Raw genomic sequence first — 27,718 nt, forward strand, 5'->3', positions numbered from 1 at the left:
AATTCCATTTATACCAGCTACTTGTGACTCAGAATACTTACATCTCTGGAAGCAGCTATCTGATTAATATATTCTCCATCAGTGAATAAAATATTTTGACCTTCAGTGTGGCAATCTGTGCAAGAAGAAGAAAAAGTAATTAAAATTACAAAATAAATAAACACTTTGCAAAATGACTTTAACCCTCTGTTGAGGTCAGAATGAGAGTTCTTCACGCAATATATGTACAAATTTAAACTCAAAGGGAGACTGTGCTTTTTAAATAAAGAGTTACAAATTAGCAGAAACTAAAAAATTCAACTAATGATACTCATTAAATTTTGTGCTTACATTCATAAAACTTCCACAGTCAAGGACCTGAGAGCCCACCTTATTTCAGAATGAATTAGTATATAGTCTTATAATAAACATGCATCACGGTGAACAAACTATAATGTTGGTTATAATCATTTCAATACAATCACATGCGATGTAGGTAACACTCTACCTTCAGACATACATAACAGTCATTAGGGTCACAGAAAAATACAGACAGACCTAAAGCTTCTGCATTTGAGGTCCACAGTGTCCATCTACAGGTATCTCTTGCTTTATAAAATAGAACTGACTGTGCAGTTTCCACTTAGGTTTAAAGCTTATTTCCAGTACTTTTGGCATTTGGCATGCTACGTGCTTTCAAAATGTTCATCCTTCACACAAGAGACACATCTATGCTTATGTGTTTCTTTCTGTCTGAAAGTGCTTATATATTTTGGCTGGAATGCCATTTTTCTCAATACTATATATATTTCTGTGGAACAGTGCACTATATACTTTGATCAAAATAACGCACAAGTGCGAGTGTAACAAGGGATACCAGTATTACAGAAGGACCACTGGGACATGTGTTAGTGATTGCTACTCAATAACATGAAACTACAAGCCAACTCAATATCTAAGTATAAACTGTACCCTTTTGGAAAAACAAATGTTCAGCAAGCATGTCTAAAAGCACACACGACTCTCAAAATAACTGCAGAGAACTAGGATGAATCTCTCCATTAATTACAATACCAATCACTTCTATTTGCACCTGAATCAACAAAACATAAAATTCTGGTTTTGGAATGCAGTAATGGAGCCCACCCAAATAAGCTGGATTATACTCTATATCTTTGCCCAGGAGCTTCATACTAGCATACTTCCTTATCATAAATATGCAAAACACAGGCAGACCCTTACCAAATAGAGAATTCAGTGATCACAAACTGGAAATAGAAACTGGGAGACAAGGCCCACTGGTAGCCCAAGAGACTTGGTAATCAAAGAGAGGAGAAATCGAAAGAAAGAGTTCCTAGTCCACTGTACAGAATACAAAGAGGCGCAAGAAAGACGCTTCTCAAGCTCTAAGCAGTAAGATTTTAAACTAAAAAGCAAAGAAGAAAAACTCATTATAATTTCAGATAAATGCAGGGGTGAGGAGTGAAGCGGCGCAAGAAGAGTAGCAAAAACCCTCATGATTTAACGCAGCCTATCACCAGGCACGGAGAGTAAATGACACAGGGACACAATATAAAAGGTATGCCAACATATTAAGGCTAAAATGACAATAGGGAAAAAAAGAGTGTTTTCAGTTCATCAGTGCTGAGTTGAAAATAACTTTTTTACAAACTAGACTGCAAGACAAGTTGGAATATGAAGCTTGAGGAATTACCAGATTTCTGTCAATTGTAAACGTGGTATTTATTACCATCTATAAACCTGACAGTTCACTTCTGTTCCTTCTTGATGGGAAAGCTACAGAGCAGAGCTGCCGCTGGCCAGGGGAAAAAAAACCACTATTAAAGAAACTGCTGTCCAGGTCAAAGAAATGGAAAAATGGTAATAGGAGTCTTCAGGCCTGAGGGCAAGTCTTCTTGATGGATGATTTCAAAAAGGTTTTCTCCTTATTCTTTCTGTATCCATCTCGGGGCGTTACAAGAAGCATCTTCAGGAAAATATCAAGCAATAATCTGCTCCTTCAGAAGACACACAACATAGGACTATCCTCCCCCAGTTTGGTTTCTTCTTCATCATGAATATGGTACATATTTGTGAAACACAGAAAGCATGTTTCTATTGTTGAAAGTCACATTTCATGTGAAGTAGAGGGATTTAAACTGAGTAAGAACACTAACAAGTCATTTTTTAATCATAACGTTATGAATAAAACAGCTGTACTTCGGCAACTTTCAAATGGTCTTTCTCAGCCACAGTCTCTATTAAATGGTCAGGGTTTTCCAAAGGTATATCCTTCACATTAGTATTCATCTGTTGAGGAGCAGGGGCTTAAGATTTTTTCTGCCAAGACATCCTAAAATGACGTGCACAAAGACAGAGCGACAAGAATGCTCACTGAGCTGAAATTTACATCGCAAAATGTTAGAAGGGACCTCCGTTCCAATATATTAATCAATGGAATATATTTGATAACATGAAAACAATGTTATAGAAGACTATTTAATAGCCTGGAAATATATTCAGAATACTAAGTGAAAGGGATAGGCTAGAAAAGCAGTATGTAATTTATATGTATATAAATTATATATGCATATATAGGCATAACTGGGTCACCTTGCTGTACACCAGAAACTGACAGAACATTATAAGTCGACTATAATAAAAATTTTTTTAAAAAAGCAATATGTAGCATGTGATCACTTCTGTACAAGTATATATATAACATACACAGGAAAAGGAAGGATATCTACTACGTTAATAGTGTTTATAGATGGGAAGTGGGTTATAATTAATTTTGATTTTGTTTTGCTTATATGATACTTGCACAATAAATATGATCACTTTTAATATATGTATATATATGAGTTATATTATTATCATCATCATCATTAGGATCAGAGACATGGCCTGGGACATGTGATTATTAAAAAACAAACAAACAAATAAACAAAAACCTGTAGACATATGTGAAAACAAATAGTTATTTACAAAGTGGCTTTAATAAGTCATCTCTTTTCCAAAGTACACACATGAAATGTAACATTTACCTTAACATGGATATATGCATGCTTGTCAATGTTTAAATAAATGTTTGTTGAAGTTATAAAAACACTCCTAAAATTAACAAGCAGCCAGGGAACAATTATCCTTTTCAATGTGTTCTTTAGAAGTTCTCAATCATTTTCAGATGGCCAAGTGCCTAGAAGTAATATTATTGCTTGCCATGAAATTTTGGTAGGCACTCTAAACATTCAAGATTTTAGTATAAACAAACTCCTTTAAAATATATTAATGGTAGAAGCAAATTCAAATACCTTACAATGGAGAATATATTACACATTTGCCCAGTGATCCACAAAATTTAAGATCTACTGCCTAAGAATTTAGACAGCACAGTGATCTGAATGATAAATACATATGTACAATTGCAAAATTAAGGCAAAATGAATTGTGTCCAAAGTGCCTTATCAGGTTATTATTAAAGAGTATAAATAATAGTATTTGAAAAATTCGTGAACCACCCTGAAAATCTGTCCCTGAAAACACTTTAAAATAAAAGGGACCTGACATATACTGTTCTTTAAAGTAAAAATAAACAGAAATGTCTTTACACCAAGGTTATTGAGAGCCAGAGTTGTGGCTTTATTAACAGCAACAAAGCAACACCACCCCACTAATTGAGGAGCTGAAATGAGGGGTTTAGGGAGGGAGAATTTCAGGTTAAAGAACTGGGGCGAGAATCTGAAAATAAATTTTAAAACATTATAGACTAGATAACTTTTTCTCACGTGCACTGATTTTATATAGACTACAAAATGTTCTGCATGTCAAGATTTTTTAAATCCATTTATAAGCAAGCGCTATTCCTTGCTAATCATTCTTTATAGGTCTAAATGGCCTAACATGCATATCTCTTACAATCGCCTGTGAAGAAAAGAGATGACTACTTAAGTAACATACCTGGTAACATTACAGTACCATCCTGTTCCAATGTTTCAGGGCTTATTCTTATGGCTGTCATGCTGTGGTTATTCACATCTCTATACAATAAATAACCCTGATAACAACACAAAAAAATTAGCTATGTTATATATTAAAATATTTGTTCATTACCCACACAGTAGAAAAATCAGCCATAAGTCTTTATTACAGTTTTTGTTATAATAATAAATTATAAATTATTTGATGTCTAAAATAGATTAAAGATTTAAAATATAGGAACATTAGTATACTTTAATAAGAGAAGGAACTGTACACCTCTGGATATCAATTTAACCTATTATATTCTTAGATACGTATTAGACACACCACACAGAACAGTAAAAATATTTTGTTCAAAATTATATTACATCACTTGCCAAGTAAATGATAGAAGTGACTTCTGTAACTTTCACAAATATTTAGGTTAATATTTAAAAATGAATACAGCAGGAGTTCCCTTGTGGCACAGTGGGTTAAGAACCCAGCATTGTCACTGAAGTAGTTTGGATTGCTGCTGTGGCGCAGGTTTGAGCCCTGGCCTGGGAACTTCCACTTGCTACAGGTGCAGCCAAAAAAAAAAAGAATAGAGGAGTGGTTTTAGATAGAGTGATATGTTCCTGAAAATATTTCTATAATAATGTATTTCCCATGATATTATTTCTTAAATAAAATACAGCAGCGGCAAATAAAATTTTGATATTTTAAACCAGGTTAAGTTTTAAGAGATAATTACCAAGTCATTAAATTTGATATTTAAAATTTAATTTCAAAATTTTCCCAAAAGATGATAGTAAGATTATTTTTCATATGACAATAATTTATTTGATTTTCAAAATGCTTTCAAATATCTTTATCTGAGCTGACAAATTGTGAGCTGGGCAAGACAGGGATACAGGGACATCTTTTTTTGTTTGTTTGTCTTTTTGCCTTTTCTAGGGCTGCTCTCGTGGCATATGGAGATTCCCAGGCTAGGGGTCGAATCAAAGCTATAGCCGCCGGTCTACGCCAGAGCCACAGCAATGCAGGATCTGAGCCACATCCGCAACCTACACCACAGCTCACAGCAACGCCAGATCCTTAACCCACTGAGCAAAGCCAGGGACCGAACCCGCAACCTCATGGTTCCTAGTCGGATTTGTTAACCACTGAGCCACAACGGGAGCTCCAGGGACATCTTTATTCTATATTCTTCCACAAAGAACTTCGGGCTTCACGTCCCAAAAAGGGATAGTATAGAAATAAACATATGTGGCGCTTTGACCATCATTCATTTGCTCCATCGTTCGTTCATTTGCTTCATGCATCTGACTGCTGACACCCATTTGGCCATGTTAGGTGATGAGATCACAGCATTAAGGGAGCAACATGGGCCAAGCTCTTCTCTCTTTAGAGCCACTTTGCATGATTTTCCAATACAGGCAGCCATCTGCTGGACATGCCACACATTGTTCCCTACTATCTAGACTTAATATGGCTTCAGGGCACAGCTACCATCCCAATTAAGATTTGCAAATTATAAAAGTGGTCCTTGATTCTTTACCGAGAGGCTCACTTAAACAACAACTCCACAGACGACATACATATTTCCATTTTAGAGCTAAATCAGACAGGATCAAAAGTTAGCTGAGTTGTCCACAGTCACTCAACTACTAAGAAGCAAGGCCAGACCTAAAAGTAAACCTCCCATGAATTCTAAGTCAATGTTCTTTATACTACACCATACCATCTTTTAACCACATTATTAAAAATATGCTATATGTTTAAATATAAGTTTTGTGGGTTTTTTTTTTTTTTTTTTGCTTTTGAGGGCTGCACCTGCGGCATATGGACATTCCCAGGCTAGGGGTCAAATTGGAGCTGCAGCTGCTGGCCTATGCCACAGCCACAGCAATACCAGATCTGAGCCGTGTCTGTGACCTACTCCACAGTTCACAGCAGTGCCAGATGCTTAACCCAATGAGTGAAGCCAGGGATTGAACCCACACCCTTACTGATACTAGTTGGGCTCGTAACCCACTGAGCCACAACAAGAACTCCCTGAAGTGATATTATGTGTTGATCAAATAAGTATGAACCACACATTTTAAAAGATAAGAAAGAGAAATTTGCTTTATGTGGATATTCTCCTACCTGAGCATACCCTAACCAGGACTTTTTTTCTTTTCTGTTTCTGATGCGAGATGTAGAATTATATATATGGCCCTGCAAAACAACAAAAATTAGTTCTATCAACAGTTTTATAATTAATAATCAGTGAAAAATAACACAAATGGATGAATAACATTTAATAAATGTTTCAATTATGATATTCAAGGAAATATTATGACATCAAAATTATATGGTACTCTAAAAATAAAGCTATAAATGAAGAGAACACAATTCAGCAAGGCTATAACTTCTGCTATGATTAAGAACTGAAAGGCATCACATTACCCTAACGGTTCCACTGTATCCAGAGCCTATTTTGTATAATCCATCCTTGCATAACAGATAAAGAAAAAATCCATCATTCTGAAGTAGACATTGATCATCTTCATCAACAGATATTTCTTTTAATGGCCACTTGTGCATTAAAGCTGCTTTCTTTATGCCGTTGCTAAACCAGTCCTGAATCTGAATTTTTCCCACTAACACAGCCTGTACACTTCTCTGTAGTGAATTTAGTATCATTGGCACCTATTCAAAAGAGAAGAAAAACACAAAGAGACATTTTGAAATGTCCCAAATAAAATATTCTTTACTAGCATATCATCATTTATGAGAAAATAAATTATTCAGAAAGATCATGTTTGGTCTGTTAACAAAAAGCACCAACTACAGGTTAAGCTATAAGAAACCAGTATCAAGCAGACCAAAATAAAAATATCAATCCAAAGAATATTAATTTGCATTTTTAACCAAAAACACTACAATATGTATCTTTCTCCAAAACACCAGATAACCAGTACTACCTATGATTTTAAGTTTTGTGAACTAAAACATACTAGATTAGTAAACTAGAGTATGAATACCAAACATAAAATTATTCGTTGTAGCACAGGACACACAAGCCAAAATGTTATCTTGGTACGACATGTATGGCCATTAAAATACTTCATTATCATGAAGCATAAGAGAAACACCACTGCTTCCACAGACGAAACAAAATTTCAGGTGTTTCTCTTCTTCACTGTCTCTCTATTATGCCTAATACACTTAACATCAACAATTTTCCATGACATGAAAACTTCACTGTGTTAACTGTCTATTCATTCAAAATTCATTTAAATAGTACTTATTAAATATCTGGTATTTATTGTAAATAAGTCCTCAAAAGTTATAGCATGGGACCAAAACTTGGCCACCAGTGAAAACTCCCTGTTCCTCAATTTTGGCCTCTATTTCACGCCACATATCTGACTGCAGGGCCAGACATGAAGGCAGTGTATCAGCCCCAGCTCTCCAGCCGCAGTGTTCCATATTGCAACCACTAGCCACCTGTATGCTCAGTTCCTGAAACGGAGTTAGTGTGGCTTGACATGTGCTTTAGTATAAAATACACATAGGATTTTGAAGACTTAGTATAAAAACAAGTATACAGATTTATTAATAAAGTCATATTGATTATATGCTGAAATTATTTTTTTGGCATATTAAGTAAAATCCATTATTAAGGTTAACTTCACCTGTTTCTATCTTTTTAATGTGGCTAAGAGAAACATTTCAATTACATATGTGGATTACCTTATATTTCTACTGGACAGTACTGTTCTAGAGGGTAGAACTTTAAGAGGGAAATATGACCCACTGTTCACAGAAACACTCTCTTCCCCTTTGACTTCTAAGGCCTCTAACCAAAAAAAAATACAGAACTTTAATTTTTAATAAAACTTTCATTTGTATATATGGTTGAATGCTACAAATTATCTTCCTAGAAGTAACCACATTAAACTTAAAAACCCTTTTAACTAATTAACTAGAATTGATATCCACATTTGTATATAGTATGCTTAAGCTTCACTTTCAATTTTTTGTTGGAGTTTTGATGTGGCTCAGCAGTAATGAATCTGACTAGTATCCATAAGGATGCGAGTTCGATCCCTGGCCTCGCTCAGTGGGTTAAGGATCCAGCATTGCTGTGAGCTAGGTGTAGGCTGCAGATGTGGCTCGGATCTGGCATTGCTGTTGCTGTGGCGTAGGCCAGCAGGAGTAACTGCAATTTGACCCTTAGCCCGGGAACCTCCACATGCCACAGGTGCAGCCTGAGAAAAAAAAGCAAAAACTTTTGTTGCTGTTTCAGATACTCTCTATTGGTCAACTATGAAAAATGATGCCTTTCCTCCCTTTCCAAATACTCAAATTGAGCTATAAAATAATTTCTGGTTAAAGCAGTATTCAGATGCGTTTTATTATGACTGTGTGATCACAGTTCAGAAATGAGCCAAACATAGTACATACTGAATTTCCCTTTCTGTATAATTTTTCTTTTTCTTCACTGCATCAACAACTGCCCTATTTTTGCATTTGCTAAGTTTTTTTCTATAGCTACCCTTAAGCTTTCCTTGTACTCCTCGCAATAAAGTCAAACACATCATTTCTATTTTCTTCCCCTTGGCCACACCCTTCACAAAGCCCTGCTCCAGTCTAGACTAAGGACAAGGGCAGGGACAGAGGTTAAAATTGTTCCGCGCCTTGCATGTTCAAAAGCATCTTTACTTTTCCCCAAACGACTGATAGTTGAGCTAGATACAGTAAAGGTCATTTTCCCTCAGAACTCTGAAGGCAACTGTTATCTTCAGGCCAACGTTGTTTTAGTGTGTTCTGTCAACCTAAAAATGTTTCTTTGGAGTATGGAAATTCTCCTTATAAGATTTCTTGGGTAAGAGTTCCCGTTGCGGCTCAACAGGTTAAGGACCCAGCATGATCTCTATGAGGACACAGGTTCAATCCCTGGCCTTGCTCAGTGGGTTATGGATCCAGTGTTGCCACAAGCTGCTACGCAGGTCACAGATACAGCTTGGATCTGGCGTTGCTATGGCTGTGGCGTAGACCTCAGCTGTATCTCTGATTCGACACCTAGCACGGGAACTTTCATGTGCAGTAGGTGCAGCTGTAAAGATTTCTTGGGTAATTTCCTCCTCTCGGCTTGAATACCTATTATATATTGGATTTCTTGGATGGATACTCTAATTTTACTTTCTATCACCTATTCTATTTTTCTAGGGACCTCTTCAATCTGAACTTCTAACTCTTCTATTGATTTTATTGCTGCTATCTTATTTTTATAACTTGTAAAAACTCTTTCTTGGAGTTCCCATTGTGGCTCAGCAGTAATGAACCCAACTAAAATCCATGAAGACAAGGGTTCAATCCCTGGCCTTCCTTAGTGGGTTAAAGATCTGGCGTTGACCTGAGCTGTGGTGTAGCTCGCAAACACAGCTTGGATCTCACGTTGCTTGGTTATGTTGAAGGCAGCTGTCGCTCCAATTCAATCCCTAGCCCGAGAAGCCATATGCCTCTGGGGCGGCCCTAAAAAGCAAAACCAAAATAAAACAAAAAACCCTCTTTCTTGTTCTGAGTCTTTGAAAAATACTGCTGTTTAATGTAAATAATCATCATCTCATTCCTCTTCAAAATACTAATTATAGTTTTCTTACAGTTTTTCTGTTCTCTATGCTCTTTTCATCCAAAGTTTCTTTTATTATTACTATTATTACGATTTGGGAGATCTCTGTCTTTCATGTTAGCCTAGTGATACTTGGCTATATGATTATACTTAAGGAGTAAACGACTGAAAAAGTGATAATGAAGTTGACATGAATGGATAGGGTCTGACATATGGAGAGCTTACTTCAAAATGATCATACCAAGTTTAGCTGTTTCTTTGGAGGATCTCTCACCCCTGCCCCCGCCGAATGTCTGCCATCTACTAAGTCTTTTCTTCACTTTTTCTCCAAATAAGAATCTTTCAGTTTTTTCCTCAGCAGCTAAAAGCCTCACTGCCAGTGTTCTGGGAACTCAAGTGAGGACTAAGAAATTTCATCATCAATACAGAGAGCCTGCTGTACAGCACAGGGAACTGTATCCAATCACTTGTGATAGAATATGATGGAGGATAATGCAAGAAAAGGAGTGTATATATGTGTATGACTGGGTCACTCTGCAGTACAGCAGAAACTGACAGAACATTGTAAATCAACTCTAATAAGAAAAACTTTTTTTAAATATGGACTTTCATTTAATCTCCATTTTCAGCCTGGCCCCTCAATTCCACTGTCGGCTGTGCCTGGTTTCCCCTGGCATCTCTGGCTCACATTCCTAAGACAGCAAATCTATCTCTTAGCAGTATGAGGAAGGACTACTGCCTGACTGGGAAGGTTAGAGGAAGAGCTCTGGGGTTCTTTCATTCTATAGGCGTCCAACTCCATTTTCAGCTCTTCCCCTCACCACCACTTTCCAGGTCCCTATCACTTCCAATTCTAAATCCTATCTGGAATTTTAGGGGAAAATCAACTTACTTTCCATGGGCATTAGCCTCCTGAGCAGCTTAAGTTTAAGCTTTTCCCAATTTTTATCTTCTAGAAATGAGTCCCATTCTTACAGGTTTATACTTTCAAAAATCCTTTATCATAATCTTAGTGGAGGCTGTGGGGAAAGCAGGGGAGAGCAGAAACTAAGGGGTCTTCGGTTTGCCTCTATTTATCTCATGCTTTCTAACAGCTCATTAAAGCTTGGAGGAAACACAGCGCTACAATCAGAAGTCTCAGACACACCCTTTTTTCTCTCCTGTGGATTTTCTCTCACCAACACTGTGGCAGGAGGTAGAGAATTTATTCTAGTAAACTAGACTTCCTTAATCTGAGGATTCCATGTCCTTCACCACTTCTGAAAATTCTGCGTCGTTATTTCAAGCACTGCCTCTCCACAAATCTATTACTGTCTTATGGAACTTAAGCTACACTGATACTTTAGACTTTCTCGTTCCCTACCCATATTTCTTATTTTTCATGTTTTGCCTCTCTGTGCTGTATTCTGAACAATTTCTTTCTCTTGATTTCAGCTGACTGCTTCTACCTTTAACTATATTAACCACTGCTTAAATCATCCTTTAATTCTAATTGTAATTATTTAGTTTTTCATTTCCAGGAATTCTAATTTGGGTCATTTTTCTGATCTGATTACTTTTTATATTCCTATTCCTTAATAATTCTTTGGATACTTCTTTTATTATTTTAATCATATTAAATATGTACATACATATACTTCATATTTGTATCAAATAATTTCAATATATAAAGACTTGGCAGGATTGATTCTGCTCTAGTTCTTTCTACTAACTCTCAATGATAGTGCCTTTTTTCCACATCCTTTTTGTTTGTTCATTTGTAAGTTCAGAGACAGTAGTGCTTTGCCTGTGGGAGGCCTCTGAAGTCCAGAGTTCATCTCTACAGACTCAGCACTCACAGTGTACTACCACCCCTATCTACTTTAAACTCTCAGCTTAATCTTTTTGGAACAAGATAAGAAAGATGCTTTTGGATCCCAAAGCAATTTGGGATGTTAGAATCACACATTTTCAAAGAAGACTCCCCCGCTACATCAGAGCCTGGCCAAGAGGGTTTTGTGAAATGAAATGGGCAGCAGGAATGGGGCCAGATCACGAAGAACACCGTAAGCCATGTGATGATAACAGGCTCTATCTAACAGGACGTTTGGTCTGGAGGTGGGTATGTAGTGACAGGGTAGGTCCACAGAAACCTTGAGCTGTTGGTTCAGTAGATCTAGCAGTTCTGTGCAGCCTAGTGCTTAAGCAGAGTACTGCAGTAAGAAAGACAGGCAGGCATTCAATCCTGTCTCTGCTATTTGACAGCTCTCTATATTGTAACTACACTAAAACTGCAGCTTCCAGGATTCCGCTCTTATTCTTAATTCCATGCTTTAGTACATGGATACTAAGAACATCCTCTCTCTACACCCTAACACCAATACCTCCTCCCATGGACTGGCTAACTTCCACTCACTACTTAGATCTAATGACAAACTCTGTGGAATAAATCTACTCAAAAACAAATCACTAGATGTCTAATAAGCACATGTGTTTATGGCCACTATTAAAATGTGGTACTGATATATCTGAATGTTTGTATTATTCCATTACAATGTTGAAAGTATTTGTATATTTTGAGCATATATTGAAATTAAAGTTTTGTTGAGCCCTCAAAGCACAGCTATAGAACAGTTTGGAAATCACTGAATTAGAGAAACTTCAAAAAAATTTAAGACTATACAAATGGCAAAGAGGATTTCAGGTAGGATAAAAAGGTGGAAAAGAATAAGCACAGAAATTTAGAGTAAGGAGACTGCTCATGTTTAACAAGGAGAGTTCAAAACCACTGACTAAGTCACAGGTAATGCCCCATGTATTCCTTTTGCTATCTCCGGCTTGCTAATAACAGGATTGAGGCATCCCTTCCAGGTGTGCTGTGGATCGTCCATGGGGCCAGAGAAGAGCATACATAACAGAGACTTAAAAATGTAACTTCTTACTCAATTTCCAGAACAGTCCAAAAGAATTAAATCACATTTGTCTATAAGTAGAAGTATATTTCCCACCACTAACAATGAAGAGCTTATTCCACAACTGCATATTAAAAACTTGAAAATAGATAAAGCTTGGAAACCAACCAATTCATGAAAAACTATAATCAACCAATCAAAAACAGCAGAATGACAGCATATCCTTTTCTTTCAACAGGGAAACAATGAAGGAATTCCATACCTGCAAATTCAGGGCAGGACTGGGGGGTGGGGGAGTGCAGAGAGCATGACGATGCAAAGAAAAGAGGCTAGTGTGCTGACACAAAGACCAGGTTAAGGATTTAAGTTTTTGCCAACTTTCGTTTTATTAACTTTAATGCAGATTTAACCGCACAAGTAGATTAGCTCAAATATCTGAGATAATTTCTATATCAACTTTGGACAAATCAAGTCACTACATCGAGTGAGGAAAAAGCAGGAACTCCTACTGACGGAAATTGAGATGAAACTGCAACTTTGCACCATCAATTGCTAAGCAGCTGGAGATGTGAGATACCTGGATAGTCTGGCAAGCATGGCTGCCGTTGTTGGTGAGGATAGCCGAGATGGCCTGGAGTGTCCTTCCTGTTTCTCCCCAAGAAGCCACCAGACTAAAGAGACAAGCACAGGAAAGTGCTGTCAGAGACTGTCCTGTGCTGTCATTCATTCCAGTGCTTCGAACAGTGATTTCCAAAAGGAGCTGGAAGAGAGACTCTGCGGATAAAACAGAACTCAATTGTATTCATTTGACACACAGAACAATATATGGTGTCTGTTTATTTATACCTTGCCTCATTTTTTAAGAAAAAATTTAAGGCAGCTACAACACTTACTTTGCATTAGCTCCTTTCTAGGTATCCTTTTCCCCCCAAAATTAGAATATTTATGTAACAAAGACCTTAGAGAACATTTAGTTCGATTCCTTATATCTGTGAATTAAAAAAAGATTCTACTTTTTAAATCCAAGATCATTTAAAAGAAATTTGCTTTGAGGCATTCACATATTCAAGAAATAGCCTATCACACAGTAACAGACTATCCACTGCACTTATTTTTTACCTTTTGGATTGGGAAAAAATCTAGGTTTCTTAAAATGCTAAGTATCCAGAAAACTATGTAATTATTTGCAAAACAATAAACATGTAATAATTTGTTAATACAAACTTAGCTTTTTTGTTAACCTAAGAGCATTTCATTCACACTTGTAATTCTTTTCATAATATAGATAAAACCTCCAAGTCAATGTGACAGATGTCCCCCTTTAATGAACTATGAAATTGAGACACAGGGAGGTAAAGAGAGTTTGCCTAAATCACAAAGCCATATAATGGAAGAGAAGGAAAAATAACACATGAATGTTCCATGCCCATCAGAGGTTTCCACACAAAACGCCACCCAAGATTACTTCAATAAACTTTTGGGGAAGGGAGATTTGAAAATCCTTTATAAGTGTATACTCAGAGACAGGAAAAGGAAGAAAAAAACAGAGACAGAAATATGTGAGAAAGATGGAAAAGGGGAGAGGAAAGGGAAAGAGGAGAGCAGGTACACAAGAACTAGTCTAGTTTTTGATGACAGGGACAAGAAAGACAAGGAATGTCCCTGCCATCAAAAAAAAAATTGGATTCAGGGAATTCCCATTGTGGTGCAGCGGAAACAAATGCGACTGGTAGCCATGAGGATACGGGTTCGATCCCTGGCCTTGTTCAGTGGGTTAAGGATCTGGCATTGCCATGAGCTGTGTATGGTGTAGGTCGCAGACGCCGCTAGGATCCCATGGTGTAAGCCAGCAGCTACAGCTCCAATTTGACCCCTGACCTAGGAATTTCCACATGCTGAGGGTGTGGCACTGAAAAGCAAAAAAAAAAAAAAAAAAAAGGTTCGATTCAAGTGGAAGAAAACAGTGTTAACACTGTAATGTTGTCCTAAAGCATAAGGAGAGAGTGACGTTCAATTCCTCCAAGAACCAAAAACAGACTCCTTTAACGTGGCCTTTCAAGCTCCACGTAATCTCGCTGCCCCTCTGTCCCCTCACTCTCCACACTCGAGCCAGTCTTCTTCCAGTCATTCTCCTTTCTACCTTCAAACACTCTGCCCTTTCTGCTGGCCCCTTGGTTATTAACTCCTTCAAATCTCAAATGCCACATCTTCAGGGAAGCATGTTATAAACTCTCAGAACTTTCTGTCACGCTATTTATCTTGTTCATCATCACACATGTGGCCAACTGCCTGACGCTAAGTTCTGTAAAAACAGCCATGACATGTATAGTGATCACTCCACATTATACACTCTTAGCACAGAAAAGAGAAGGTGCTATTGCATTTAAGTGAATACGTGAGAGCATGTATACCAACCTTAAATTGAACAGAAATATAGATATAAGGGAATGATTTTTGAAAATTGGACAATGTACAAATGTAAACCCATTTGTAAAGAGAAGTCTGATGTTAATAATCGTCAAGATAGCCCCAAAGTAAGAGGGATACATATACACGTGTATTTTCATAACATGAAAATAGCCAATGGGGAAAGAAGGTGACTAATGAGATTATGATATTAGACCAAAGGAAAAAAACAGAGACAGATTTCAACAGAAATTTAAAGAATCAAATCACTACTTACACCTTTGAGCTAATTAAACAAAGTAAAAAATACAAAGTGATGGTAAATGCCTGAACAGAAAGATAAGTGAAAGCAGTGAGCACAAGCAAGCACTGAAAGGACTGAAGAGAGACCAAAGAGAGTACAGCAGCATTTGAAATTATTGATAAGACAGTAAAAACTAACTAATCAGGTGACAGTTTTGACAGAAAATGATTAAGCTAAATTATAATTTCAAAACCCAGTAGTAAGAACAAGATCTATTTTGAAAAGAATAAAGGAAAGGGAGTATTAATGTATAAACTGGATATAAAGGAATGTACACAACTGAGAAGACAACAGAATGGCACAAGACCTAGGAGGAGAGCAATGATTAGCATGTTGTTCAAAGTAAGACACAGGATGTACTGGTTTTGGTGGGTACCTTAAGTATTCAATGAACTGCTAATTAACAAACCAGGGCTGACGGTGACTAGCAAAATAGTCTTAAAATTAATTAATTAAACCTCCAATAAAATGCTGTGAAGCCAAGTAGTGGATCCAAACGGTACCATGATCACTGGTGCTACAGTAACTATAAGCAACAAAGTGCCTGCTTCTTTTTTTTTTTTTTTTTTTTTTTGGTCTTTTTTAGGGCCACACCTGTGGCATATGGAGGTTCCCAGGTTAGGGGTCCAATCAGAGCTGTAGCTGCCAGCCTATGCCAGAGCCACAGCAACGCGGGATCTGAGCCGCGTCTGCGACCTACACCACAGCTCAACGGCAACGCCAGATCCTTAACCCACTGAGCAAGGGCAGGGACCAAACCCGCAACCTCATGGTTCCTAGTTGGATTCGTTAACCACTGTGCCACGATGGGAACTCCAAAGTGCCTGCTTCTTAACCTACAAGAATTTTTATTTTGTAGGTAGCACTGAATAACGTGGCAGGTTAAGGGTGTTGTTTTTTTTCAAAAATCCTCAGTTTATTTTCGGGCCACACTTCCCTCACCAACGAAAACAAAACACTAGTAACAACAATAACAAAAAAATCGAACACAAAAACTAATCATGATATGTGACCAAAAAAAAAAAAAATCTTACATGTAATTAAATTCATGTAGTTAACTTCTCCCATGTGGGTCTAACACAATTCAAAGAGCCAAGCAGAGAAAAGGGATCCCCAGACCAACAGCCCTGCCATCACCCAGAAACTTACTCCAAATGCAAAATTCTCAGGTCCCACTACAAATCTACTGACTCAGAAACTCCACAAGGCTGAAGCGAGCTAATGCTTAAGATTTAGAAAACTCTAGACTCTTTGCAGGCCCATGATTAGCAAAAGAGAAAAGCAATTAGCCTTCAAAATTAAGCTTCCATCTCCATTTCTATTCCCTAAGAGTCCCCCACCTGCCTATAGGACTATGTGCTGAGCCTAGGTCACTGGCAGGAAAAGCAGGCATTTATGAAATTCAAACACACTTTGCGAAAAGCAAACATTTTTACTTAATGGAAGCTGCACTAATGAGGAAGCTTTATCTTTAAGAAAACTAGATTTTTATTTAGCCTGAATACAAAAGAAATGTCCTCTCCGTTTGGAAACTAATTTTGTTGTTTGGGGTTGGTGGCATTTGCTTCTTTTTTTTCCTGCTTTTTTTAACCCTCCAAAGTAACATGTAAAGTTAGAGAAAGTCATTGCCAGCTAGTTTGGCCAAAGGTTCAGTACAAAAAATTTAAGTTCACAGTGACTATAAAGCTTGGGGATTATTTCTGGGTTCCAAAGATTTATGTTTTGCTTTCCCCCACCATCACAACAATCAGGAAATGTCTATGCATGAACTCTAACTATTCAATCATAACTCCTGGGGAACACAGCAAAATAACTTAGGATCTTATATCCCTGCTGTTTCAGTACCATAAGCTGCCATATGTACTTCTCCAGAAAAGCTCTTTACATTTAAAGGCTTCATTCTATGGGCCAAAGCTCTTACCGAGAACCTCGGGCGGCTCTGACTGGAGGCCTTCTGGCTGCTGACCCTGAAGCACGTTAAGCAGGGCATGGAGACTCCTCAGGCACAGGGATGGATGAGAAAACCGCGTCTCCTTGATCAATTCAAAAACTTCACAAAGTCCAACCTCAATGATCTATTTAAGATGAAAAAAAAAATTACACTTTACAGCATGTGAGCTAATAACACTTCCCAGACAGCATGATCAGTGCAGCTTACTTTCACAGCACATGATTAACACTACAATATTTAAAAGGCAAAAACAAAAATCATGACATAAAAAAGAATAAAACCCAGTGTGTTTAACTGCAAGATTTAGGAAACCATCTGGTTACCTAGAAGGTTAAAAAGTAGAGGCATTGTTTAAAACAGAGTTTTAGTATAAGAAGCCATAATAAAACACTGTGAAAACTGCTTAACAATGACTCAAGAACAAGATTGCATTCATCTGAAAAAATAAACTGTATGAATTTACAAAGTTCATTTGGCTGTACTCAAGTTTAAATCAACACTGTTTCATTAAGTTATGTTAATCATTACTTATGACCAAGAAAAAAAGAAACTTCATCTTAGCCTTTCCTATGATGGTACAATCACCGTATTATTGTTTAGAGATGGTGTCTCTTATTCTTGTAGGTTTTATCACAAAAAGAATGAAAAACTGCCTAGCTAAAAAAATCATGACATTTTCACTTGTATTATCTTATCATTCCTTACCAGGACCAAGAAAAATACAACCTAGTATCTAGCAAAAGACAGATAAATCTGTAACTAAAGATTGAGAGAGTAAATGTGATAAAATGGTGTAAGGAGATACTTTCATAGCCCTGAAAGATCAATAGACAATGAAATTCCATTTCTCAATCAATGCCAGCATTTTAGAAGCAGATGTATAAGACCTTTGCAGAAAGTGTTAAATTATTTAGAGAAGTAAGTAACAGAAAAAGTTAAAACAAGTTTAATTAACAGAAATCCATCAAAGCATTTATTCTATTGGACATAACACTCTAAGACATTCTCTCTGCTGAGATTTTACATTAATTCATATATTACATAAATATTTAAGAACGTATTTTGTGCAACTTGCTATAGGAGATATCAGATATATTATACTAGACCCTGTCCTCTAAGAGTTTATAATCTAACAGGGTAAATGAGTCTTATGCTTATTCACTCCAGATCACTGTTACAGAATTTATCATGTTATAGTGAAGCTATTTTTGTTTCCATTTTCTCAACTAAACTGAGATCTCCTTGTGGACATGGAGTACATCTTACCTAGCTTAATATCGCTCATGACTAATCCAGTGCATGCACATGATAGGCTGACAACAAATATCAATCTACTCTCTCTGTTATGCACTGAAAAACCACTGCACTCATAAATGTGTTGTCCAGACAAAGGTTAAATCAGCTACAAGGCAAACCAGTTGTAGTTCTGATCATCAGCAGCAAGACTTCTCAAGAACAGAGATAGGACTGAGAAGTCAAAATAACTAGTGGCACTGTCTTTAGCATAGTTAACTAAAATCCTAGGACACCTGATCTTAGCTAAGATTAGAGAAGTGCTTGTACAGAGTTTCTTTTAAATGGAAATGAAAGCTTTCCATTTCATACAGTTTATTTTCCTGGAATAGACCAGAAAATAAAAATATGCTGTCCAAGATTTCCAGCTGCCTATGTCCTTACGGGAAAAATCTCCTAAGTACAAAAGGTGGGGACTCTATTCTCGGGCCAGCAGGAGACTACTCTACCCTATCAGTCTTTAAGATTGCTTACTTTACCGCTACCAAGCACGACTTTCCATAATTCAAAGAAGATTCTTCACAGATGACAATATTTTTTGGCCAGGGTTTCTTCATATAAGCAGATTCCCATAGGAATAAAATATTGAACCTCGCCAAAAACCGTAAGGCTACTTATTGAAGAGAGTCCTGCGTTGTCTCTCTAATAAGTTTAAGGTGTAATAACAAATGTACGGTAACAGGAAACCCAAGTGGGCTGCCTAGGACCAGAGCATTAGATGCTCTTAGTGAAAAATACCAATAAAACATTAGTCATAATGAGCAGGACAAGGAATTACTCATCTGTCTACATTAACCACTGTGAATTCTCATTTACCATCTGTATCTTTGTTCAGTGTAGCTTTTTTTTTAGTAAGGGGGAAAATAATTCATTTCCAGAATAGTAATATGTATTCAATATACAAATAAAATAAAAATCAACTGAAAATTTACCAATCATATTTAGCTTTGAATTATTAAGCAGAGGAACAAAACATTATGAATTAAACCTTTTTTCTGAGGTTTGGCTGAGAGCATTTTACTCTGTGTAGGAACTTTGAAATTGCATTCTGTGCTTTGAAGCCTATCTCACAGTTACTTAGAACATACTATACACATCCTGTTCCCTCAGTATCAGGAAGGAAGGGCATAAGAAAAAAATACAGTATTGCATATACAGTACGGGTTCGTTTGGGCAGAAATACATTATTTTTAATGTGTGTATGTAAAAATGCTTATAGTGGGTATTTTTTGGTTAATAGGATTTTAGAAATGATGTCTGTAATTTTCATTTCCTCTTTACAGAAATATTCTGCAGTTTCCAAATTACCTACAATGAATATGTACTGCCTTTATAAATAGTAAAATAAATTATTAAGTGTGACTGTTAAATAGGGAAAAAACTCTACCAAAATGACACTTCAACAAACAAAAAATGTCTTAATTAAGTGAGAGAAAAAAGGAGCAAGAGAGAAAAAACCTCCAGCAAGAAAAAGCAAAGTGACAGCCATACATTCGGGAGGAGCAAGAGATGAATAACAAAGAAAAGAAAGGAAGTGACAGGAAGAGCATCTAGAGCAGAGGTGCAGAAATGGTCAAAAGGAAAAGAAAAAGTCGACATTTCTTACCTGCCCTCATACGCCCATCACCTCAAACACTAAAGGCCTCATATCTTCCTTTGTGTCCTTCAAACACTGCCAAAGACCTGAAGGTTTCACTCCCAGCCCTGCCCCGACCCCACCCCCAGGATTCTAACTGCCTTGGCATAAAGGCGTCCCATCGCTTCTTCCTCTCTGATCTCACTGTCCAGAAGTTTCATTTCCTTGGATATAAAGTATTTCTTAATAAACTGAAAAGTTCCCTGAAAACTAAGAAATTCATTTGCACCTACACACTTTCTTATTTGCGCCTGATACATATAACTAGAGCTTTCATTTCTGAGCACGTGCGCATTTATTAATTCTCTGAATCCTTACTACTATCCTATGAGGTAGATATTATCACCACGTCGTAGACACCACGTCGTAGATGACAAAACCGAGGCACAGAGAGGTTACATAACTTCCCCAGCATCACACAATGAGTATTTTTCATGGCGAGTGTTTGAACCCAGGCAGTTTGGCTCCACTATCCATGTTCATCACTATGCCATTTCCTGGCAGGTCAGTATCTGATGGAAAACTCAGTATTAATCTCTTGAGCTATTTGATTTTCTCTTACTTTTCTTTGAAAGATCTCCTTTTCACTCTGCATCTTTTGATTCTGTTAATCATGCTAAAAAAATTTTTCTTAAATGCCCCAAATTTTATTTTTTGTCCTGATGTTTTCAAAGAGCCTATGTTTTAAAACAGTTTTTCTTGACTGTGTAGTATCTTTCAAATTAACTACAGTTTATTATTCAAAATCTGTATACCTGTGTGAAGGTGTCTCTGAGCCTTTACTTTCCTTCCTAATGTTGAAATGTTGAACCTAAGCTGAGTGGTTACTACAGTACAGAGGGGCTCACCCACAGAGAGAATGAAATCCTTGTATCGAAAGTACTCTAAAGTCCTGCAGTCTCATATCTTAACTCTACAATGTATTTTTTTCCCTCAACCTCCCCTAACTGAGCACAAGAAATCAGAATTAGAGACCATGCTCTTTACCTGAAGAAACTTACATGGAAAAGATGGACCTGTTTAAGTTGAAGAAAGAAGTTAAAGGAGGTGCAGTTAAGGACACTGGAGAGAAAAGGACCAAGGGGAGAAGGATCCCAAGAGAATAAGGACATTTGACGGTGGTCGAGGTATAAGGAAGTTTACAAAGCCTCTATTACCCTATGAAATAGGAAGCAAGTCAACAGCTGCTGAGACTAAGGTGAGAAGAACCTGACAGTAGTAATTAAGGAGGTGGTGAACTCAGGAAGAGCTGCCATGAAATGTGCCAAAGAAATGAGATTAGGAACAGAGCCTCCATCTGGCTGCCATTTCCAAGTAGCAAAAAATATTTAAATATTCTTAAAGAAGTTTTCGAGGCAGAGTTTTAAGGTATCCGTTTAGTAAAAAGACAATATATAAAACAAAGACAATAAATATGAATCATTATGATAAAGGAAATCATTTGAAAATGTCTATATTTAGAAAAAATATGCATAAATAACTTATGATAAAGATACCATTTTAAAATACGTCTGTTTTCATCCATTCTTTGTTAGAAATACTAACTACATCTACTTTGTCGAAATAATTATATATAAAAAAATTAGTCATGAAATATCCCAATGCTTAAACAGAACAGAGTACCTTAAGAACTGTTTGTTCTACAATACATGTTTCTATAACACCAATTAGTTTATATGTCCCTGGTAAATAAGGGAGTGATATGAGAACAACACAGAAGTTTTACTGGCTCATATATAATTTTTTTCCTAGGCAAAGGGAACCAGGATAGCAAGAGTACAATTATAACCTTAGGCAGAAAAGGCAACAGTTCTTGGCTCAGTGGCTGCACAGCCAGGAGCTTTTCTAGTTCTATTTCAAGAAAAATAAAAATGTTACACCTGGACCCAGGGCTCCCAACCTGGAGGGAGGGACTACATGCCCCTACTTTTCCTGGCTCTTGGCTTGTGTTAGTTTTGCACTTCCTCTCATGCCCACCTTAATAGCAGCCCACTGGCTCAGAGCTCTACCACCATCTGCAAAGGCTCAGTGCCTACAAGCCACCTTTCCCCTCTACTGCTCTTATCCATTTTTAATAGCCCCTGTAATAGACTCCAAGCCACTGAGCTCCTAGACAGATTTTCCAAGTACTCCCCAATGAAGTACCAATTACTGACTTTGTTAGCACTCCAGTTATAAAGCTGCAGAAAGTTTTCCTGGTCTGCCCCAAATCTATTTTTTCTCCCATCGGCCTGTTATTTTCAGTGCAAAATTTTATTAAAAAGCAAGTATTTTAGCAATGCAAATATATGCATCAATGCATAAACACCTGCAGGTTATGCATGTAAGTGGAACTTAGTGACTTACCTTTGGAAGCTTGATTGGTGGCTCTTTGGATTCCTCCTCCTCATCACTATCTGATTCTCCACTCTGCACAGAGTTCTTAGATGCAGCTGCCAGTGATGTTTCTTTTTTCTGCCATTCCAGAACGCAATGGCGTACATTGCAATAAATATTAAACGCAGAAGGATTGCTATGTAGTTTGATATCTGGTATGATTACTGTATTCTCCAAGTTTTCAGACTGAAACACAGGATATAATAATTCAATTTCATATTCCTTTCCATCGTCATCCATTCTCAGTTTAAGTAACAAAAATTTAAACATTAGACAGGTTGGATGATTTGCAGAAATCACATAACTGACAGAGCAAAGACAATCCAAGTCTATTGACTCAACTTATAACATATTTCTTTACTATACTTCGTTGCTTTCTCAGTAACACAGAAATAACTAACCTGACAAGGGCTGGAAAGGGGCCAGCAAAGAACTTATCTGAAACATTCTTTCAAGTCACAAAAGGAAAAGAGCCAACAAAGCCTAACTGCTGGAGATTCAAAGGATATCCATTTGGTGCTTTTCTAAGGTACACCAGCTGTATTGCAGAGTCTCAGTAACCTACTATAAATGCTGAATTTTGATTTCTTTCAAAAGTACATATAAGTATGTAAACAGAAATTAGGGCCAACCCCCCCACAAACCATTAATTTTAATCAATTCTATTTTCATTCTAAATGGTAATGCTAAGAAAACTAGAGATTATAGGCATCTGCTTTCTGAAAACTCTCTCTTAGCTATCTGTTCTGATAAGAACTAATAATCACAGGCTTGGTAATTTAATTGTTAAAATTAAATACTCAATTTGTTTCGGCCCAGCATTTTATTCGTCAGACTCCAATATCATTTTTTAGATCAACATTTACATTATAAACACACAGAAACAGCTTAAGATATTCTACAAATGCAAATTCCAACAAATGGAGTATGTCTAGCAGTATCCAAGATAAATAAAATGACACTTTGAGTATGGAGTACTCCTTGTTAAATAAAAAATGTACTAAAGTTAACAGACATACAACATGTAAATATGTCTTCCATAGATATTGAAAATAATCAAATATTAGCAATTCAACTCCAATGACAGACACTTAAAAAGATAACAAATCATGATCAACCCAAAAACAAGGATGTACTATGCTGGGAAATCAACCCAAAAGCCATACCAACAAAAATAACATGGGGGAAAAAAAAAGACACTATAAATAAACATGGAAAAAGCATCTGGCAAAAATCAAATAACCATTTATGATTAAAAGTCTAAGTAAATTAGAAATGGAAGATAATTCCAAAACTTGATAAAGGGTATCTATGAAATACCCACAGCTAACATAGTATAAGACTGAATGCCTTCACCCTAAGATTGCAAACAAGGCAAAGATATCTGCTCTCAGCAATTAAGATTAAACATTGTACTAGATATGCTATACAGTGCAATAAGCCAAGAAAAAGAAATAAAAGGTATGGTTAGAAAGGAAGAATTATCCTCTAGAAATCGAATGTCTTTATTTGCAGAAGGCATATAAAGAATCTTAAGTGTGCAAAAAAAGTCACTAGTATTAATGTGTGGATTTAGCAGTCACAGGATACCAAATAGATATATAAAAATGAATAATATATCTATCATACTAGGAGTCAACAATTAAAATGTATAATTTAAAAAATAATAGCAGTAGAAACAGACTGGGAGCAAGTCACATATCCGACAAATGACCAGCATCCAGCACACACAAAGAATTCTCAAAACTCAAGAATAAAAAATAAAGCAAGCAACCAAATTAGAAAATGGGCAAAAGATATGAACATGTCACCGAAGAAGATATACAAAAGGCTGGAGTCCTGTTGTGGCTCAGTGGGTTAAGGACCTGACACTGTCTCTGTAAAGATGCAGGTTCAATCCCTGGTCTCACTCAGTGGGGTAAGAATCCAGCACTGCTGCAAGCTCCTACATAGGTCAAAGATACAGCTCAGATCCAGCACTGCCATGGCTGTAATATAGGCTACAGCTGCAGCTCTGATTTGACCCCTGGCCCGGGAACTTCTATATGCTGCAGGTGGGGCCATATAAACAAAAGGAAAAAAAAGAAGATATACAGGAGTTCCCGTCGTGGCGCAGTGGTTAACGAATCCGACTAGGAACCATGAGGTCACAGGTTCGATCCCTGCCCTTGCTCAGTGGGTTAACGATCCGGCGTTGCCGTGAGCTGGGGTGTAGGTTGCAGACGCGGCTCGGATCCTGCATTGCTGTGGCTCTGGTGTAGGCCGGGGGCTGCATCTCCGATTCAACCCCTAGCCTGGGAACCTCCATATGCCGCGGGAGCGGCCCAAAGAAATAGCAAAAAAGACAAAAAAAAAAAAAAAAAAAGAAGATATACAAAAGACAAATAAGTACATGAAATAAAGTTCAATATCATGAGCCATTAGGGAAATGCAAATTAAAATGAGATACAATACACACCTATCAGAATAGCTAGAATAAAAAATAGTATCATCACCAAAAGCTCATACATTGCTGGATCTCTCATACATTGTTGACGGCAATGTAAAATGACAAAGACACTAGAAAAAAGTACAGCTTTTTCTTAGAAAATTAAACAACTGCCTATAGTATAATCCATCAAATGTACTTTTAGGCTTTTATACCAGAGAAACAAAAACCTATGTTGATACAAACACCAGCACATGAAGTTCACAGTAACTTTATTCAAAATTACCCAAACTGGAAACAACTCAGATGTCCTTTAACGAATGAAGGGTTAAACAAATTGTGCTTTATCCATCCATGGAATGCTCACTCAGCAAAAAAAAAAAAAAAAAAGGTACAAACTATTGATGTACCCAACTTGGATGAATCTCAATGAATTATGCTGAGTGGGAAAAAAAGTCAATCGCAAAAGGTTCATGCCACATGATTCCATTTTATATAACATTCTTGAAATGACAAATTATAGAGATGGAGAACAGATTTGTAGTTGTCAGATGCAGGAAGAGGGTAAGGTTTGGAGATGTCTGTGGTTATATAAAAGTAGCACGAAGGATCCCTGTGATAGAACTGTTCTACGTCTTGACTATAGTAATGGTCACAAAGACCCACACAAGTGATAAAATTGCATAATAATAAATGCACATATACACAAATGAGTGCATGTAAAACTGGTGAAATCTCAAGATCTGTAGATTGTATCAAGGTCAATTTCGTTGTGGTATTTACTACATTTATGTAATACATTACCAACAGGAGAATACAGGTAGAAGGGACATAGAATCTCTCTATATTATTTCCTACAACTGCATTCATATTATAATCATCTCAAAATTTAAAAAAAGTCTTTTTAAATAATAGCATTTACAATAACATCAAAAATAGGTGCTATTAAATTTAATAAAATTATGTGCAAGCTCTGTGCACTGAAAAGCAAAACGTTGCTGAGAGAAATTAGAGAAGACTTAAATGATGAGAGAAACCATGTTCATTGATAAAAAGACTCCATATCATTAAAATGGCAATTTTCCCTCAAACCTATAGATTCAATGTAATGCCAATAAAAATTCCAGAGGCTTTTTAAAAATGGAAACTGACAAGCTGATTTTAAAATTTATATATAAATGTAAAGGACCTAAAGTAACAAAAGCAATTTGTTTTTAAAGATCAGTTAAAAAATATGCGATCTATTTGAAAGCTACTATAATGAGGACAGTATGGTATTGGTATAAAGATAAACATACAGATCAATTAAACAAAATAAATTCTGGAAATAGGACCAGACAAATGTAATCATCTGATTTTTCACAAAGCTGCCAAGATAATTCAATGGATAAAGATGTCTTTTCAAGAAATGATGCTAGATCAATTGAATGTCAATGTGTGAAAAAATAACATCAACACTTATCTCACACCACACATAAAAATTAACTTGAAATGGATCACAGACCTACATCTAACAGCTAAAACTATAAAATCTCTAGACAAAAAAATAGAAAAAAAAAATCTATGTGACTGTGGGGTAAACAGGACACAAAATGCTGAATCATATAAAAAATATTAAATTTATAAAACTTAAAAACTTTTGCTCTTATAATGCACTCTACAAAAACAAAAAAATCAAACCTCAAAATAGGAGGAATTATCTGCAAAACAGATATCTGACAAAGGACTTCTATCTAGAATATATGAAGTACTGGGACAATTCAGTAAGAAGTATAAAAAGGGGAGGCAAGGGTTGAACAGACATTTCACAATAAAAAGGCATGAATGGAGAAAGGCACATCACGTGATGATGATTTTCACATCATTATTTGTTAAAGAAATGCAAGCTAAAATACCAGCGAGATAGCCCTATATACTTATTAGAATAACTCAAACTTTCTGTAACAATCAGAGAGTAAAAAATAGTGGTATCTTTTCAGGAGTATTTTTTTTTCCTGGCATATAAACTTTAAGCATAATTATTCTCTAGGAAATATTTTTAACTGCTTTAAAACCATTTTCATCTATGATTCTAAAAGTTTTCTTTGTAGTACTGATGATTTTGTAACATACTACAGTAGCAAAGGACCATACCCACTGGTATGTCCAATTGCTTTGCACAAACATTAAGACTTGACAATGTGCACTTGAGTTCCACAAGCTGTGGCTGGTTGCCTATCAGGATATGTCTATGCGACCAGATCCCCATAAAAGTCTCAGATCCTAAGACCAAATGGGCTTCCCTGGACAGAAACATTCCGCACATGTTCCTGCTGTTCACTGCCAGAGAGAACCCCTGTCCCGTGTGCTCACACAAGGAAGGAACAGGAGGTTTATGCTACAACTTTCTAAACCATGTATATATACACATTTTTTTCCCATTGCTTAAACTGTGCCTTTTGCTGTAATAAATCTTAGCCACTAGTATAAACTATTTTTGGGTTTCACAAAACTCATAAGTTCTTCTGGCAAGTCACCGAAAAAAAAAAAAAAAATCACCTAATCATTCCACTCCTAGGTATTTCTACTTCCTAAAAAACAAAAACTTGATATCCACACAAAGACTTGTACACAATTATTCATAGTGGTTTTACTTGCAATGGCCAGAAACTGGGAACAATACCCAAATGTCTTTCAACAGGGGAATGGATGAATAAATAAGGAAGAAAGACCACTAATAGATACAACTACCTCAACACAACTCAAAATCATTATGCTGAGGGAAAGAAGCCAGATGAAAAGGCTATGTCCTATATGGTCATATTTATATTAAATTTAAAAAAATGAAAGCTAATCTATAATGACAGAAAGTACACCCATGGTCATGTA

General features: G+C 36.6%; 1 protein-coding gene across 36 annotated transcripts in view; it reads right to left on the minus strand.

Annotated features, from left to right (window-relative positions):
- MYCBP2 (MYC binding protein 2) overlaps positions 1-27,718 on the minus strand; it is a 268,897-nt gene that overhangs the window by 209,749 nt on the left and 31,430 nt on the right. For 34 of the 36 annotated variants that reach the window (XM_084982014.1, XM_021065747.2, XM_084982012.1 and 31 more), the window contains exons 3-9: positions 22,393-22,608; positions 17,088-17,241; positions 13,034-13,230; positions 6,394-6,636; positions 6,091-6,162; positions 3,940-4,036; positions 42-115 (exon numbers count right to left, since the gene is read on the minus strand). In XM_084982014.1, coding sequence (XP_084838140.1) covers positions 42-115; positions 3,940-4,036; positions 6,091-6,162; positions 6,394-6,636; positions 13,034-13,230; positions 17,088-17,241; positions 22,393-22,608 — 1,053 coding nt within the window. Of the gene's footprint in view, positions 1-41; positions 116-3,939; positions 4,037-6,090; positions 6,163-6,393; positions 6,637-13,033; positions 13,231-17,087; positions 17,242-22,392; positions 22,609-27,718 lie in introns of those variants that run through there. The other 2 variants (XM_084982019.1, XM_084982017.1) reach the window with 1 other exon arrangement.

Source organism: Sus scrofa, chromosome 11, assembly GCF_054392235.1.
Source record: "Sus scrofa isolate SSC_HxYL_T2T_F1_AM1 chromosome 11, Sscrofa_HxYL_maternal_Yorkshire_Landrace_v2.0, whole genome shotgun sequence".
Taxonomy (NCBI): domain Eukaryota; kingdom Metazoa; phylum Chordata; class Mammalia; order Artiodactyla; family Suidae; genus Sus; species Sus scrofa.